This window comes from Molothrus ater, chromosome 14 (assembly GCF_012460135.2).
Source record: "Molothrus ater isolate BHLD 08-10-18 breed brown headed cowbird chromosome 14, BPBGC_Mater_1.1, whole genome shotgun sequence".
In the NCBI taxonomy this organism is placed as follows: Eukaryota; Metazoa; Chordata; class Aves; order Passeriformes; family Icteridae; genus Molothrus; species Molothrus ater.
The window spans coordinates 13,265,443-13,282,081 of NC_050491.2; the positions used below are offsets into that span (position 1 = coordinate 13,265,443).

A 16,639-nucleotide genomic window follows, 5' to 3' on the forward strand; every position below is an offset into this window, starting at 1 on the left:
AAGGCTGGCAGGGAAAAGCAGGTTAAAGAATCCCTCAGTTCAGAACACGCCATCAGCACGGACAAACACAGCAAGAGCTGAAGGTGTTAGTGCAAATCCCCTCCCAACCACACAGGCAGCTAGTGTGGCAAGCTGGAGCAGTTAGAGCAGCACCAGAGTGCATCCCAAGGCAGGTCAGCATGGCAAGGGGTGGAGAGGCCTAGTAAGGTCACATTTAACATTACAGAAATAAAGCATTGTTCAACTGCAAAGTTTATTTAACTGTGCACACGTATTTACACAGGGCTGGACAGGCCAGCCAACAAATCTCAGCACAGAAAAAATATCGGCATCTTTGTTAGAATGATTGTCTCTGCCAGAACAAACAGCTATCATACAAAAATACAGTTCTCCTTTCACCTAAGGCACTGCTCTAAAGTCTAAAACAGTTCTACAGGATCTCTGAACAGCGAGAGGGGGAAGGCTGAGGGCTCCTGTTGCAGCTGAGGTGTCGAGGAAAGCACAGGTGCGCTTCCAGCAACCCCAGCGCACACACAGCTGCTGCTGGCCTGCACCACTGCCACCGAGGGAGCAGCCAGTGGCTTGGAGCAGGTTTTGAGACAGCTGCTTTTAAAGTAATGACCTATCCAGTCTATCTGTTACAGGAGACAACAAGGCTGCATTATTACTTTTAGTAGCAATTTTCAGAAGATGCTTCGTTAAACTCTTCATGCTGAAAAAAGCAGGCAAATTCAGGTTAAATAGATTATTTAATGCAGGCTTTAGGGGAAGGGAAATATATATGCAGTTTGCAGCCACTGTTATAGAGCTGGAACTGGAACACTTGGAATAATTAACATGAACAAAACATGACTTCAATGGTCTAATACTGTTATGTACACAATAAAATAATACTTCCATAAGTGTAGATAAATAAGTAATTCAAAAGGAAAACATTTTTTAAAAGCTAACACCTTAAACTGCACCAACAGACAAATCTAGGGACTCAACATTTTTGCAATGTATTAGAGCACATGCTGAAAAATGTTTTGATGTTTGCCAATAGATTAAAACATATTAGTGATGGTACAACACTTGCATTTTGAAACTGCCAATATTTTCACATTAGATAAGGAATTTTTCTTCTCCATTCAAAATTGAAAATACTCAATTTTGCATTTTAAATAGCACATGAACCAACAAGCAACAACATTTTTCTAGACATTAAAAAGGGAGTTCAGCTTTAACATACACTGAGTGAGTCTTTTATTTCATCAAGATCATTTTAGAAATATGCAAAGTCTGCAGCTAAGTGGGGAGCCTCCAGTGGCATGTTCTACATGATACTGATATGAAATAATAATAAAAAAAAGACTCAATCAGGTTACTGTAAAGTCTGTAAAGGGGAAACAAGGAATAACTTGAACTTGGAAACTTTAACAATTAGCTAAACGAACAAAAAAAGAACATTAGCACAACAGTTTCCCTGAAATGTTTCAAGGTGCAAATTAGAAGTTTGTCATCCCTCCCCTGTTGTTTTTTGCAAACTTGAAGATGGATAAAGGTAAACAAGCAGCTTTTCAAAACAAGGCCTTCGGTACTTGAGAAAACACTGGATTACTGAAGTGCAATCAGATTATTTCCAGGTCTCTAGTGTTCACAGTTCTGTCCAAAGAGCAAAGAAAAGAAAACATTTAACTGTCATAACTGTGTGTATGCCACATGCATCCATCATCACTGTCAGTCTACATCCAGGAGTGAGCACAGAACCACTTGGTCACTTACAGTCCAAAACCAGCACAGTAGGCTTTCTTTCTTTTTACAGGAATATTAGGAATATTACAGGACTTTCAAAGTATGTACAGAATTCTTAAACTGTATTACATTTAAAAATTTTCAAGCTCAAAATTAAAAGGCCACACTTCCTTCACTAAAAAGTTAATGAGTCTGCTCACAAGAAAAAGTGAACAGCAGAACCACAATAAATTTGTCTGTCCCATGGCCCTGTTTGGTGTGGCCTCAAGGGATGCCCTCATCAGGGTGTGCCCATGGAACTCAAATTCACCAGACGCAGAGTGACAGAGGAGACTCAGGAAACAGCTCAGTCTAGGAAAGTGCTACACTTTAATCAAGGAAAGTGCTACACATCACTGGAAGGAAATGTGGATAGCAAGGCTTGTTTTTCCACTAGCATTCACTTCAACTGATCACACAGCCATTTATCCCATGGAAAGAGATCTCCTGTGAAAACAGCCCTTTGGGGTTTGGCTCCAACACCAGAGAAGTCCAGTCTTACATAAACTGGCTTTCTGAAGCTTCTCTGACACACTGTGCACTGTACTGCATCAGGGCTTGGCTTCTCAAGTACATGAGGCTTGAGATGCAGCCCTGCCTCTTTCAGAAAATTCAGAATATTTTGTGTACAGCTTTACTACTCCTCCCAAAATGTAACACAACCGTCTGTGGAATTTCAGGTTGGTGTTACCTGCCTCAGTGTAGTGAAAGACTGTTCTACAATAAGTAGAGAGGACAGCTAACACACTGCTAAGAGACTGAGGAGACCCTGTAAGACCACACAGGTCAGCATCAAAACCAGAAAATGCCTAGGAGTGAAAAGATCTGATGTGTGTAGTTACATCAGACACCTTTTAAACTATTTTGTATCTTCAAAAGTAACATGTGCCATTTAACATGTCTTAGAAAAACCTTAAATACAACATATGAGCTTCAATGCTGTTTGGAACTTCACACGGGCTCAGCTGTGTCTTTGGAAGAGCCTTAATGTTGGGCCTTATCAAGTCCCTAAAAAGGCATCAGTTGGTGACTCCTTTTGACAGAATTCAAGTTAAAAGCACTAAAGAAAGAGCCTTCCCTCCAGTCTACACACTGGAAAAAGTGCCTTGAAAATAAGAAGCTGTAGTTAAGGCAAGGAGAGCAAAACACAAGGAGGTGAATTGCCTAGCCAGGGGAAGAGAAAGACAGGGAAGTCAGCTTGGATTACCTGATGAAGCATCTATAGGTTTGGTCAATGAATTCACTGCACCATCTTCCTCAAAAGCCAATTTGGGACTAGAAGGTAGTGTAGCAACATCATTCAAGTTTTGATTACAGTTACCAGCAGAGATGCTGTCCGAGCTCAGTTTGGTTGACTTGGAATGTACTCCAACATCAATGAACTCCTCAAAAGTCCAGGACCCAGATTTTCCATTAAGATTCTGAATAAGTCCAATTGTATGATCAGCTCCATGAACACCCAACTTCCCCGAGTCATCAATAACCACTTCTCTTGCAGGATGACTACAAAAAACAGACAATGGAAAAATAAAAAGCTTGTGTTGCAGTTTCCACATGTTTAACCTTTACATTGATTCCAGGACAGATAATTAACAGTCTGCATACTCTGCAAAGCACTGAATATCCCACAGGGTTCCCTGACAAGCTTCAGCTGCCACACAGAGTCTCCCCTCCAAGAGCCAATGGCAATATATACTCATTTTTACTATACTAACAGCCCTCAGGTAAGGTTTCTGCCTCTAGAAATTTGATATAAGAAAGTAACAAGTTTAAAGCTTTGATTATAAAGTCTTGATTTTTGTAGGGTGCATTTTTCATTTTTTTTTCTCCAGCTAAGATTTTTTGAACACAAAACTAAGTCTCAGAAGACCAGCAATATTTAAAACAGATTCAAAAGCTAAACCCAAATTATGGATGAATTTTCACTCATTCTTAGGAAAATCATGGAAATGTCTTTATATTCCATCACTGGAGGAATGACATTAATTTATCATCACTTTAAAAAAGTGTTCACAATGTCATTTCTAAATCATTAGCATTTAGATGAGCAAATGGAACAAGCATCAGAGGACAAATTTTCCAGTAGTAGATGAAAAAGCTTTATGTTAAAAAAAATTTAAACAGTAAAGAACCCAAATTCTTCATTAAGATAGGCTTCTGCATTGTATCTGGTGCTTCAGCACAACTGACAGTGTTCTAGAGCTTTCTGCAGGTTATTCTTCCTTTTCAGTGTTATCTTCCTCCCTCTTGTTTAATGTTTTGTTAATGAGAAGAACTGCAAGGCATTTAAATGGAAAAGGTTTCAAGGCAATTTCAGTTTTTATAATCAACATTGCCATGTTGCTGGCTGTGTGTCTCACTCCTCAGCAAAGGCAGCACTGTTAACAAGGTGCCATCTAAACAAACAATGATGCTGAGCTACCTGCCCTGTGTGAGGCTGTGAGCTGACAGCAAACACCACATGGCTGGAGAAAGGCACACAGACCCCACAGAGCCAGCAAGGTGCTGCAGACAGCACTGCATTCATTTAAACACAGACAAGAACTCTCTTGTGTGAGAGCTCAGTGCTCCCACAGTACAGCAGACTCACCTGGAATCCTTCAGCTCAGAAACACACAGAGACCCCTCGTCACTTTTCAAGTCACTTCCATTCATGAACACTTCACTGGCCTTCAACTCTGACTCAGCTTGTGCCTCACATTCTGCAGAGATCATGCTTTGTGCAGTCTCTAAACAATTTTCTGCCTCCCCCTTGATGTCCTGGAGCAAGTCAACACCATTTAGCTTTCCTGTACGTTGTGGGGAGGGGGGGAGGAGAGAAAATTAAATACAAGAGAGAAAAGAACGTGAGTAGCAGAATTGTTTTTCTAGATGAATAAAATATAAGTGCCAAAATAACCCTTCCCAGCCAAACCCCGAGGCACTTGGCTTCAATAGATTTGTCTATAGACAAGCTGCCTATATCAACATGAAATTTGTTTTTCATCTTCAAAAATCCACTTGTAAAATGAAAGCATGCTGCCTGAATTTCACTCTCAAATAACTTTGATTCTCTGTTCAAGAAGGGAGACCCCCAGCATCTCTGGGACTGGTGTCTCAGGCCATCCCAGTGCTGTTAGGACTGCAACAGAGCTTAAACATCACTGGAACTCACTGCCACCCAGGCCTGACTCCCTCAGCTTCCTTACCTGGCTGATCAGTCTTCTCAAGACCCAACTCCTCCTCCTCTTCAATATCCTCTCCCTCCATCACCTCCTGAGACAGACTTCCCTTCATTCTGCAACTGAATTGCCACAGTGTTATTTGCAACAACTCCCTGTCCTCCACAGTTTCACAAATTCAGTCACAGCTCCCACACAAGACCATTCTGTGTCCAGAAGTGAGGCCACATGAATTCAAAGGCTCACAGACAACCAGGTTACCCAGGAACATGTGCTCTGCAGAGCCAGAGCCTGTGGGACCCACTTCCACCTCCCACCTATTATTCATGAGATCCTTTTCCCCTCATTTCTCCAAGGTGTGTGCTAAATTTTTATTGATTTTCAGCTACTGGAAGACCTGAATATTTGAATGTTCAAAGAGGAACAACTATTCCTCAATATGTACAATTTTCCAAAAAACTTAGGTCACTGCCTTAACAAAAATACATCCAGTTTACTATAGCAATAGCAATCCAAAGAGAACTGCTCTAAACAATTCTTTTGCTTTAAGCAAAGAAATGATGCCAGAATTCTAAGTTTTCTGGCAGAATGCACACAGTTGAAAAAAAAATCCATTACTAAGGAGTGTTGGTTAAACAGTGTTTAAAACAGTGTCTGAAAGTGATAACACCAGATAACATTGTGTCTACAGGCCTGGAACAAAAATGTAACAAAGACTCTTCACACAGCAAGCAAAGCAGAAGAATGTGTGCAATGGCAAGCTACTGGAAATTATTCTGGTGCACCAGAACTCTGCACTTCCTGTGGAAGCCATTTTGTGTAAAGATAACAGAGGAAGACAGGATAGAAGGCAAAAAGTCCTTTTCTGTCATTATACAGATCAAAGAGCAAAGTACCTTGGACTCGTTTTGATCTGATTTCCGTGTTCTTTTCATTATTTCTTCGATTCTCTGTTAAAACATGGAGAACATTTACAATGACTTACAGAACTTTGTATTTCAGCATTCCGGTTAAAATTCATCAATCATAATATATTTTCATATTTCATGAGTGTACTATTTTTATCACTGTTTTTAAATCTCACAAACCAGAGCTGGCAGCCTTGGAAAAAACCACACTTCTATTTAATTGCATCTGTGACCATTTGCCTGTTCATTTTAGGCTGAGAATTGAAAACAGGCTACCTTTTTCCTTTCAAGCCTTTCCTGCATATTTTGCTGCATAATCCTCTCCCTTTCCAGTCGCTGTCTTTCAGCCTCTTCTTGAGCTTTTGCTTCAGCTTCTTCTTTCTGAAAATAAAACAAAAAGAAGAGAGCACCCAGTGCATAACTTATTCCAACAGTAAAAAGCAAAGGAGTTATAGAATCTAGTTCAACACAGACAGGAACATCAGACAATCACTATTCAATAAGACCACACACTAAAACTAAATGTCAATTACCTAGTTACTGACATGAAATATATATTACTATGATATTAAAAAACTGAAACCAACTATATTGAGGTAATGCAAATGTTCTGAATGTTGCTGAGATACTGAATGTTGCTGTTCAGACTATGCTTTGGGATGAACATTTGGCTAATGAGGACAATCTATAAAGTAACAAGACAGCAATTAAATTCTAAATGTGTCAAGGTTAACTTAAAAATCTTGGCAGTTGGGTATTGCCACCAAGACACTTGGTGCTGAACATCTTCTACTCCTTCTACACTGGAAAATCTTTTCCAGTATAACTGCCAAGAAGACAGAAACATAGTTAACACTCTGAGTAATTGCTGTTAACAAACATTTAAAGAAATATCCAGACACATGGCAAAACCATTCACAGCTCTTTGAACACGAATAATTTCAATGTAAAACTGTTTTAGTTTACAGAATTAATCTAACTTAAGGAAAGCCTGCTTTCTGCAGAACTGCTCCCTTCAGTTCAAAGGATGCCTTTGTAAAGGTACTTGCTGTGGAAGACTATTCAGCAACAGGAAAAGCAGACTTGGAAACACTACCAATCTTTCTTTGAGAGGAATCAGAATAAACCAGATTTCTTTCCAGACAGACCATCTTCTTGTAACTCATAGCTGTCTGCTGGTAAAGTGGGCTCAGTACAAATATTTTACATATGCAAAACAGCATCCCTGATGACTAAAAAAAAATATTCCAAAATAGCTGCTTCTGCCCACACTTGAATTTACTAAATGCTAGGGGAAAAAAATAAAAATCACAGAGACCAGGGCAAGGAAAAGACCTACAGACAGTCTCAAATCCATCTCAGACAGGATGAACTCAGCCTCACATCATGCCTGACAGATTTGTCAAAAACATTCTGTGAAAGAAAAATCAAAGACAACCCTCTTGAAACCACAGCAGCTGCTTCTTCCAGGAACCCAGCTGGAGGCACAGACCTGCTGTTGAAGCTCTGCAAGTTTTTCCTGCTCCTCCTGCTCCCGGCGGAGCCTCTCCTCCTCAGCCTGTCTCTGCTGCTCCTCCTGAGTCTGTCTCCTCTCCTCCTCCTGCTTCCGCAGCTCCTCCTCCCGCCGCGCCTTCTCCTCAGCTGCTCTCCTGGCCACTTCTTCTTCTCTGATTCTAGAATTTCCAAGGTACAGATTACTGGGTATTTATTTCTTTAAAAGTGTGCATGCACAAGAGACAGAGTAGGAAAGCAAGAAAGTTCTAGGCAGTCAGAAACAACTGGATAAAGACACTTTCTGGTGCGGATTTACGAAAGCCACTATCCAGACTTGTCAAAGTGAAAATTGGAATAACTTGGAAGAAATTATCTGTGAATAAATGCTCTTTGCTGATTAAGTCAAGGCAGGTTGCTCCAATAATGGAATGTTTGATTGAGAACTGGATTAAGCAATGACCATCTAATAAAAACCATCTGCAACCATGACATGAATGAAGCTTGTAATCACTGTCAAACATAAATTTAGTGGGATTCCCTAAAAGACTGTTTCTTCTATACCCTGAATTCAGAGATACTCTGAAGGTGTACACTGCCAGCTCTTGCAGACATACAGAGCAGATCAGATGACATATTTCTACAAGAGATTATATGCAAATTTCTGACAGCTTCATAACCACAACTGGGAAAGCGACAAAATCTGACATTCCACCCTGTTTACAGAAGCAGACAGGTGACCCCTGATCTGGAACAAGTTTAGTCAGCACTAACTTAGCCATTTAATTCAACAACTTCTATGCAGTGAACCAAATGCACACTGATTTAACACTTTGAATTACTTGCCTGCAACATTTCTGATCCATATTTCATATCACTAAAGTGAGATTTAATGTACCATCAAACCACTGCCTAGGTTGATGAAAGGAAAGTTTAATACAGAGAGTTTGACTCTTTCAAACCAAATCCAAACAAACCAAACACAAGCAGTGCAAAAAGCACATTCTAGATGTGAAACAAAAGTCCCACTGGTATCTGGAAGGAAAAAGAAGCAGTGATTTCACAGGGACTGTGCATTACATATGAACTGAGAAATAAACTGATGTTACACACAATAACTTGTCCCAGGTTGGTGCCAGTGCCTCTCAGCTTCAGGAACTGTATTAACATATGCAGGAACTTAAATTAAAACTTAGAAAACATATACAGCTGCAGTGTCCTTTCCAACCCCCCACCACTGAAAGCATCCCTTTCTTCCCCTCAATTGTTACCTTTCCTCTTCTTGCCTCTGAATTCTTTCTTGGTCTTCACGCTCTCTTTGCTCCCGTGCCAGACGTCGCTTCTCTGTCAGGATTTTAGCAGCTTCTTCAGCTGTGGTGGTCCCTGCTACTGTTTTGCTACCTGATTCTGCAAAGGTTAAAAGAATCTGCTGTTAGAAAGTTCCAGGAACTTAAAACTATGAAAGATGTTATCTCTGTGAGATGAGATCTTATGGCCAACTGATTCAGTATCTTTTCCATCAGTGCTCATCACACAGTGATTGCATCCTTATCTGTAACAGGCCTGCAAGAACCAAAGGGGAGCCCTGGAGATGCAGAGCCATGATATCTGACACTGAAATAGTAACAGCTCATTTCAACACTGATCCAGCCATATTCCAGATCATACACTTAAAGATACTCTCCATTTATCACAGCATTTAAAAACATGTCTCTGACAAGACACTCTCATTTCTGCAATGTTTGAACACTGATAAGAAAACTGGAAAAAATCTGCTTTAGGAAATACCTTTCACTTCCTTCTAATAAAACTGAACACACGGGACCCTAAAGAAGAAATTATCATTCTTCTATTTTTCTTGTTTCATAACATTAACATTCATTTATATTTTCTGAGTATCTTGGTGTGCAAATGCTCATCATTTTATCTGGCCCTGAAGGCACATACTAATGACTTCAGTAATACCATATTTCTATACATCAGCAACAAATCAATTTCCAATTTACATGGAGATCAAAACAGCTTCATCACCAGGTGAGTAAATCTTTGCAGGTCCTGCTGTTTATGCTTCTTCATGACCTGCCTGGTGTTCAGGTGTCTGAACATCAGAGGCACTATTACAAATTAACATCAGGAAAAAAGTCAAAACAGAACCATCTTGCCATCCAGCTGCTCTCAATATGTATACTGAAGGAACTCTGATTTCTATCAGGTATTCCCTAGAAGTATTTTGGTTTGAATGAGATTTAAGAGCTCATCGTCTGAATATTCAGAGAATCAGTTCCTGATGTCAGTAGAGCAGCAGCATCATAATGTTGGTGAGGACCTGCCTTTCTCCTGAACATTTCACAAATCAGCACATGTATGTTTGCTTAATATTTATAAAGCATTGAAGTCAAGGTAATTTTAATGAACTATGACATCAGGGTTTGACCATTTGTTTTACTTCTGACCTGAAGACAAATCATTCAAAACACAATGTCATCATTAGGAACTTTAACACCTGAAAAGCTGCTTAGGCCCCACGGACACATCACTACCTGCAGCTGCAGGTTATAATTACACACAGCAAACTCTCAGCAGCTGAATCATGGCTGTCTTTTGCGCATAAAAATTGTTCTTGCAGTCCTAAGAAAAGCATGTCAGCACTGATGTAGTGCAGGCATAGATAGTGTTCTAACATTTAGATTTACCCAAAGCTGAGAAAACACCACCTCCCCAGACAACACACTGCTTCTGATGTGGGAAAAGTTGCAGTCATGTTGGTACTAACAAAAATCAGCCATGAGTGTTCCAAATTTGAACTCAGTCAAAAGGGGTCCTCCTCCTCCTGAGCAAGAAAGACCATTTTGCATTTACAAAACCATTAGCAGATCTGCCTATGTCAAGACAGGCAGATGCTTTTCTTCCAATATTCTCAAACTTACTAGGTTTCATTTACTGTTGCCAGTGTACAGCCATGAAGAATGTCTCTCTCTTCCTCTGCCATATGAGTGTACTTTCTGTTCAGACTACTCACTTTTCACAGCAGAGGCCATTTTTGTTGCAGGTTTGCCATCTCTCCCAGTTGTATCAAATCTGGTTGACACTTAATGTCAGGTTTAACATATTTCCCCTCAAAACTGAACCTAAATAAGACAACCTAATGCTCAGCAAGAAGCCTAAAGGTTTTAGACTTAAGTTCTAGGGTTCCAGCATGACGACAGCTTAAGAATGATATCTGGTATTGACAGAAGAAAAATAGTCACAACAGTTCAGAACACTGCAGATATGGAAAGAACAGGGGGAAAAAAGAAGAAAGGGTTGGGGACCTTCCCACTGCATTCTCACTTCTGCAGTTTTACTGATGATTTCCATATGGGTACTTCAATACTGTTTTCATCTCCATGTATCCCTGTACAGCCTGTTTCCATAGGGCAGGACATGAGATTTTCCAGCATGATTGCTAACATGCCATAAGAAAATTCTGACTGTCTTTTGCACTCAGCTTCCTTTTCCTTGTACTCCTAGTCATTCTTTTTATCAAAGGACTTCCCTCTTTGTAAGGAAAGGGGAAAGAGAGAAAGATGCAAGAGAAACAATCTCTGAACACTTGCAAAATGTAGTACTAGCTGGATGGAGGGAAGATTCCAACAGATTTCAAGGTAAGTAGTTAATTCACAATTAATCTAGGAATCATATTTCAAAGCCTTCAATACCCAGATACACAAAATGTGAGGCTCCATGATAGTTTATTACCTATCATCATGCATAAGGTGAGAGCTCATGAAGGAGCACTTCTTATGCTTTAAGTTGAACAAGCCTTTTAATTCTCAGAGAAGCTGCGAGAGGCTGCTGCCAGAAATGACAACTGCTCCAGTCACTGAAAAATAAAAAGTGTTTTACTGTGGAACAGTATATTGCAGGAGGAAGACAAAAAACAAGACGAAAACTTGATTGCTGTCGGCAACAGGCAAACAAGTTCAGTTGAAGGAGAAGAGATGGGATGAGATACAATTGCACAAAGCTGAAAGTAGGCTAAACCTACAAGACCTAGAGACTGATTTGCCACATGCCATTCACTGGTGTGCTCTGACTTCAGAAGCTGTCTGGGACAGGGAATTGCACCAACCCATGGGTGAACTGCTGACACAGACCTGTAAAATGAAAATTGCCTTGAAAACTGAAAGCAACTTCTTAAGAAAAAATATTTTTGCCTCATATAGCAATATTGCAGTGTACCAAAACATTCAAAGAGAGAAATGAAATAATCTCTTATTTTGAAGAACATGCCCACTATTTCCTTTTGTTCTACGTGTCAAACAAAGAAGAAGAGCTTTGCCCAGCCCCAGTAGGAATCACAACAAAGATGACTATTTTGAGATTAGAAATAAACTAATAGGAAAACAGATAAACTGGGTTAGTACAGTTTCAGAAGTCAGTGTAGAGAGGAGACAGATCAGGCATCCAAGGAACAAGGACAGAGCTTCTTGTTCCAGAACAACTGGAACACACAGGACTAGGACACATCGTTATGGAGGCTTCAACCAGCTGATGACATTGATCAGAAGTGATGATGCTCTGAGGCACACAAGACATTTATCCACAGTATGGCAGCACACTCAGGGATGGACATTCTGACTGCAAAGACAAAGGACGTGACAGCAGAGACGGGTGTGGGACTTTGTACAAACATCCACCTCTGACAGCCAGGCTTCCTTCCACAGGAACACATGCCCAGAGAGCTCTACCACGAGTTCTTCAGGTGAATGACACTTCTTCACATCCACCAGAAGCCATGTCAGAAGGAGCCTCAGAAGTGGCAGAGAGTAGGAGCAGCCCAGGGAAGCACACAGGAACATGCAGTAACGTGCAGCAAGCACATGTTCCCACTTACCTGCTGTGTGAGGGACTCAGCCCCAGCACTGCCCACTGGCTCTAACTTACTTTCTAAAGATCCCTCCTCTTCCTGTCAAGGGCCCCCTAAATCCTTCTGCACAGTGAACTGCCTGCCAGACCTTATGAGAAGGCTCTCCCAGATTCTGCTGGAGATGGCAGCTGGCATTTTCCCCAGGGACAGAGGCCAGGCTCAGGGCACAATGAAGAGCACTAGAACACTAATTACTTATGTGGTACATGACTTTCCTGAATCTACCAGGAAAACTTCTCAGTGTGACTTGTGAACTCATCACAAGGCAGCAATGATTGCACACTCATTGGAACTTAGGCCAAGGCAGCCTTCAAGCACTGTGAAAACTTTCTCTCATCCTGTGATGAACAGGAGCTGATTTTGTCCTCCAAGAAGGTCTCTACAGGAGCACCTTAAGAACCACCAACTGAACTGAAAGACCTTTGTGTAGTTTAACTACTGACTTTATAAACCTAAGCTAGTAGATCCCTCAGCTAGAGCAGCTGAAACCCAAAAGGCAAAGAGGATTTCTGCTTTTCTTAAAATTACAATACAAGTAGTAATATTGAAAGCTCCTGACTTAAATCTCCTAGTCAAATAAACCAACTACTGCATTGAAATTCACATCCCAAAGTCATAACATCAAAAACTATTATATAATGAGCAATGAACATGTTCTGTCTTAGAGCATCCTACCCTCCAGGGCTCTGCCTCACCAGCCAGTTGTTTCCCCACTCCTAGCACACACTGGAGAGGCCTGGAGCAGGAGTGAGTCAGACACTGAGGAACACCCACCTTCTTTGGTCTTTGTGCTAGCTGCTCCTGCATCCCTCTCCAAGGCTAGGGAAGCACCTTGCTCTTGTCCTATTCCTTCTGTGCTCTTATCCTTTGGTTTGCTCTCTGCTTCAGTTTTCTTTTTGGTAATGTTTATAACACTTGGTGTGAGAGATGGACGCTGGATGGGTGCTGGTTTAGAGACTGGAGTAGGAGATGGTGGCCTTTGTTTAGACACACCAGGTGAAGGTGGGCGAGTCTTCTGCCTGTTGAAATAAAGAGTACTTTTCAGAGCTAACAATGAAAACCTCAACCACGCACCTCAGAAGAGCAGTCTCCTTTGTTTAGTTTATATTACATACCTCACTTTTAAAAGCAAATCCACCCACAAATTACTGGCGCCTTCCCTATAAAACTCAAACCAGGATTCCAAGACACCTTGGGCACCCAGCCTTGCTACCTGGGGCTAACATCAGAACAGGATTGCTGGCCCAGATCTCCATTTAATTCATATCTAGGATGAACCTCATGATTCCAACCCAAGAAACTTCCTGTGCTAATACAGGTTATTAGGAACACTTTATTCAAAAGCTTGCAGACTTTCGTTGGTTTTAGTGCACAGACTGTACAGAAGATTAGGGTGTGTTTTGTCTGCACAACAAAGGTTGAAGAAAAGCTGCATCTCTACTTTGGGAAAGGGAAATTGGACCCAAAATGAAGACCTTTCTGTACAAACATGGCATAGCATAGGTCATCCAAACTCTAACAGCTCAGCTGTCTTGAGACAGGAAGAAGTCTTCATTTTGTGCTGAATAAAAGGTGTTTACACATACCTGACTGCAGAAAGGGTTGAACCTGGGCACGTACCTGACTGCAGAAGGGGACGGAGGACGCTTCACCAAATTAGCAGGAGAGGGGGATCTTCTACGGGCAGACACGGATGGTGAGGGAGGGCGCCTCAAGCCAGAGCCTGGGGATGGTTTTTCTGTCTCTGATTTCTAGAAGATAAACAAAACCAAAATATTGCTGACTCTAGAATACATTGCAGACAGAGGAACTGCTATTTCAACAAACAAGCAAGTGGTCAACAAGACACACTTTGAATTTCCTCTATGTTCCAAAACACAGACCTGGTCTGTGCTTAATTTTTACAGAAATTAAACTTCGGGAACCATAAGCAGCAAACAGTATGCATTCAAGATACAAGAGAGATCAAGTACCATAAAATTCCAATTTGATTTTAATCCTCTATTTTTTAGGCAAATGCTATTGTACATTTATTAATGCTTACTGAAAGCAGCAGCAAAGAAGGGAAACAGGATCTCATCCTGAGCTGTTCCAACCCCCCAGATTAATAGAAACTTAATTCCTGTGGGTTTTCAACAAACCTGGGTTGAATCAGGTGAACTTGCATCAGATGAAGACACAGAGGACTTCAACCTGTCGATGCTACGGCTGCGCACCGGCACTTTGGGAGCTGGGACTGGGGAACTGATGGAACTGGCTGAAGCTGAACGAGGACAGAGGTGAGATTCTATAAAAGTTAGGAATTTGACAAGACAAAACAAGAACCAAGTGCACAGCATAAGAACAGGAGAGAAGGAAGAGGGAGAAAAAGAGAAAGAGAGATTGTGTGTGTTAGAAACCATACAGGGAAACACCGCAGGCAGTGCACAGTGCAACCGGTCACAGACAGACACCACCACACAATTAGTACTTGGGAAGCAACAGCACCAAGAATAAACACTCTGAAAGCAGCAGTCTGGAGTAGATAAAAATAAAATGCTTTTCCAAAAATGAACCAAATTTGCAGTACACCAGCATTACTTTAATTTTAGTCAAGTTGCATTCGATCACAAACGCTTCAGTTTTAATGACTTAGCATCTTTCCTGACAATTTTTTCATGAGAGGTTCAGATTTTAAACATGTTTCCTCTATACTCAAGGAGGAAACCTACCTTCTTTCAAAGGTGGCATAAAAGAAATCTATCGAGAGAAATAGGTCAACTATTTAACTATGATACCTTTCCTACCTCAAGTGTCAATCTCTTCACACATAAGATATTGGAAGAAATTTTATCTTATTATTTTTTTACTAACATGATCACAGACAGATAAGCACATATAGATGCAGAAATATTCTAAAGCTAGATATTGGATTCTTCTATAATTCAAATACATTGTGACAAATGCAGCACTTACTTTTGTAACTTTATGGAAAATACATTTTATTTTTGTATTTACAGCATTTGTAAATGGAGACCTGCATTCTGTTTGTGCACAGGTTGTGTTAAAGCACAGGTACTTTTCTAATGAAATGAAAAAAGTACCTCTAAATAAACTTATAAAAATGTATCTTTAATTCAGCAATAAGGAAGTGTCATGTGCTAACAGTAACAGAAAAAAAGATGGCATTTCCCCACATGACATGAACTGAAATATTCATGGTAAAATAAAAGCAGCACATACAACAGGTGTGTAAAAATATGACTACAAGCCAAAAAATAAATACTGATTATTAGACAAGGGGAAATGTCACTGTTACTGACAAGGACCAAGTGAAATGGTGTAAGATAAAAAATAAAGATGTGATTTCATACTAAAGAAGCAACAAGCGAAACTGGGAACACAAGTTGTAAGGTAAAAGAAAAGAAAGGACTCCACATTGGTTCCAGAGATGCATTTACTGGGGAATTATTAATTAACCAGTAACAATTCCAGGACATGTGGGATGCAGCTAGGGGGGTTAATTCCTGCAAATTCCTGCTCTGGTAAACTGAGCCCTGGTGTGGACATATCAGGTCAGTCTGGATCAACACAAAACTGCTTGAGTTAGCCAGGGTTTCTCTCTTCTATTATACCTTGACTTCTCCTATCAGCTGAACAAAGCCAGCTCAGGGTCCCCTGTACTTATCTCCAGGTAACCCTACTGTCATGTTCCTGCAAGAGTTTCTTCCCCTAAGGAAATTTAATTTTGCACTTTGAAATTACAGGTTTGCTTGTTTTAGTTCCTTTTTCCTTTCATTACCTAGTACTGCTCTAACCAGAATGTCTCAGACTGAGTGAGGTACAAATGCAGATCTCTGTCAGTTAAAAAAGCCACACACAAAAGCCCCAAAATGAACACCAGCATCTGGTTCTCTGCAAAGCAAGTAAACCAGCACTGGAGTTTAAAAGCCAATATTATATGGTTTTGTAAAGTAAACATGCAACACAGCATATGAATTGGGTATTAATGACCACAGAAAATACTGGGTAAGTAAAATTACACACAACCACGTTTAACTGTCTGATTCAGAGTAGCACAGTTAGCAGCTACCATCTAAGCTCTTGCTTGAAGAGCAACTGTGTAAGACTTTGAGGCTTTGGTGCCCTCCTGTTACCTGAGGGGTCCTGTCCATCAGCCAAGGTAGCAGCACTTTTACTCCTAGCTAGGGAGGCCTGTGTGGGGGCGAGGAGGCGGCTGATTACGCCACTGTCCAGGGGACTGAGCTGGGAGCGGCGAGCTGGATGACAGGAACAAACCAAAAAGGATCCAACATGAAATCATATCATGGAAAACACAAGCAGTACAAAGCAAAGGAAGACTGAGCATTGTTGCAAATCACAGTTTTGGAAGATCAATACTGAAGTCATGGAGGGGG

At 40.8% G+C, this 16,639-nt stretch overlaps 1 protein-coding gene across 1 annotated transcript in view; it reads right to left on the minus strand.

The window, feature by feature from the left end:
* Positions 1 to 234: 234 nt before the first annotated feature.
* MAP7D3 (MAP7 domain containing 3) overlaps positions 235 to 16,639 on the minus strand; it is a 42,712-nt gene continuing 26,307 nt past the window's right edge. Inside the window, 12 exon segments of the mRNA XM_054516337.1 lie at positions 235 to 3,276; positions 4,364 to 4,562; positions 4,962 to 5,034; positions 5,036 to 5,056; positions 5,831 to 5,884; positions 6,119 to 6,223; positions 7,335 to 7,515; positions 8,605 to 8,740; positions 13,017 to 13,261; positions 13,863 to 13,993; positions 14,384 to 14,529; positions 16,379 to 16,501. Coding sequence (XP_054372312.1) covers positions 2,967 to 3,276; positions 4,364 to 4,562; positions 4,962 to 5,034; positions 5,036 to 5,056; positions 5,831 to 5,884; positions 6,119 to 6,223; positions 7,335 to 7,515; positions 8,605 to 8,740; positions 13,017 to 13,261; positions 13,863 to 13,993; positions 14,384 to 14,529; positions 16,379 to 16,501 — 1,724 coding nt within the window. The 3' untranslated portion in view covers positions 235 to 2,966.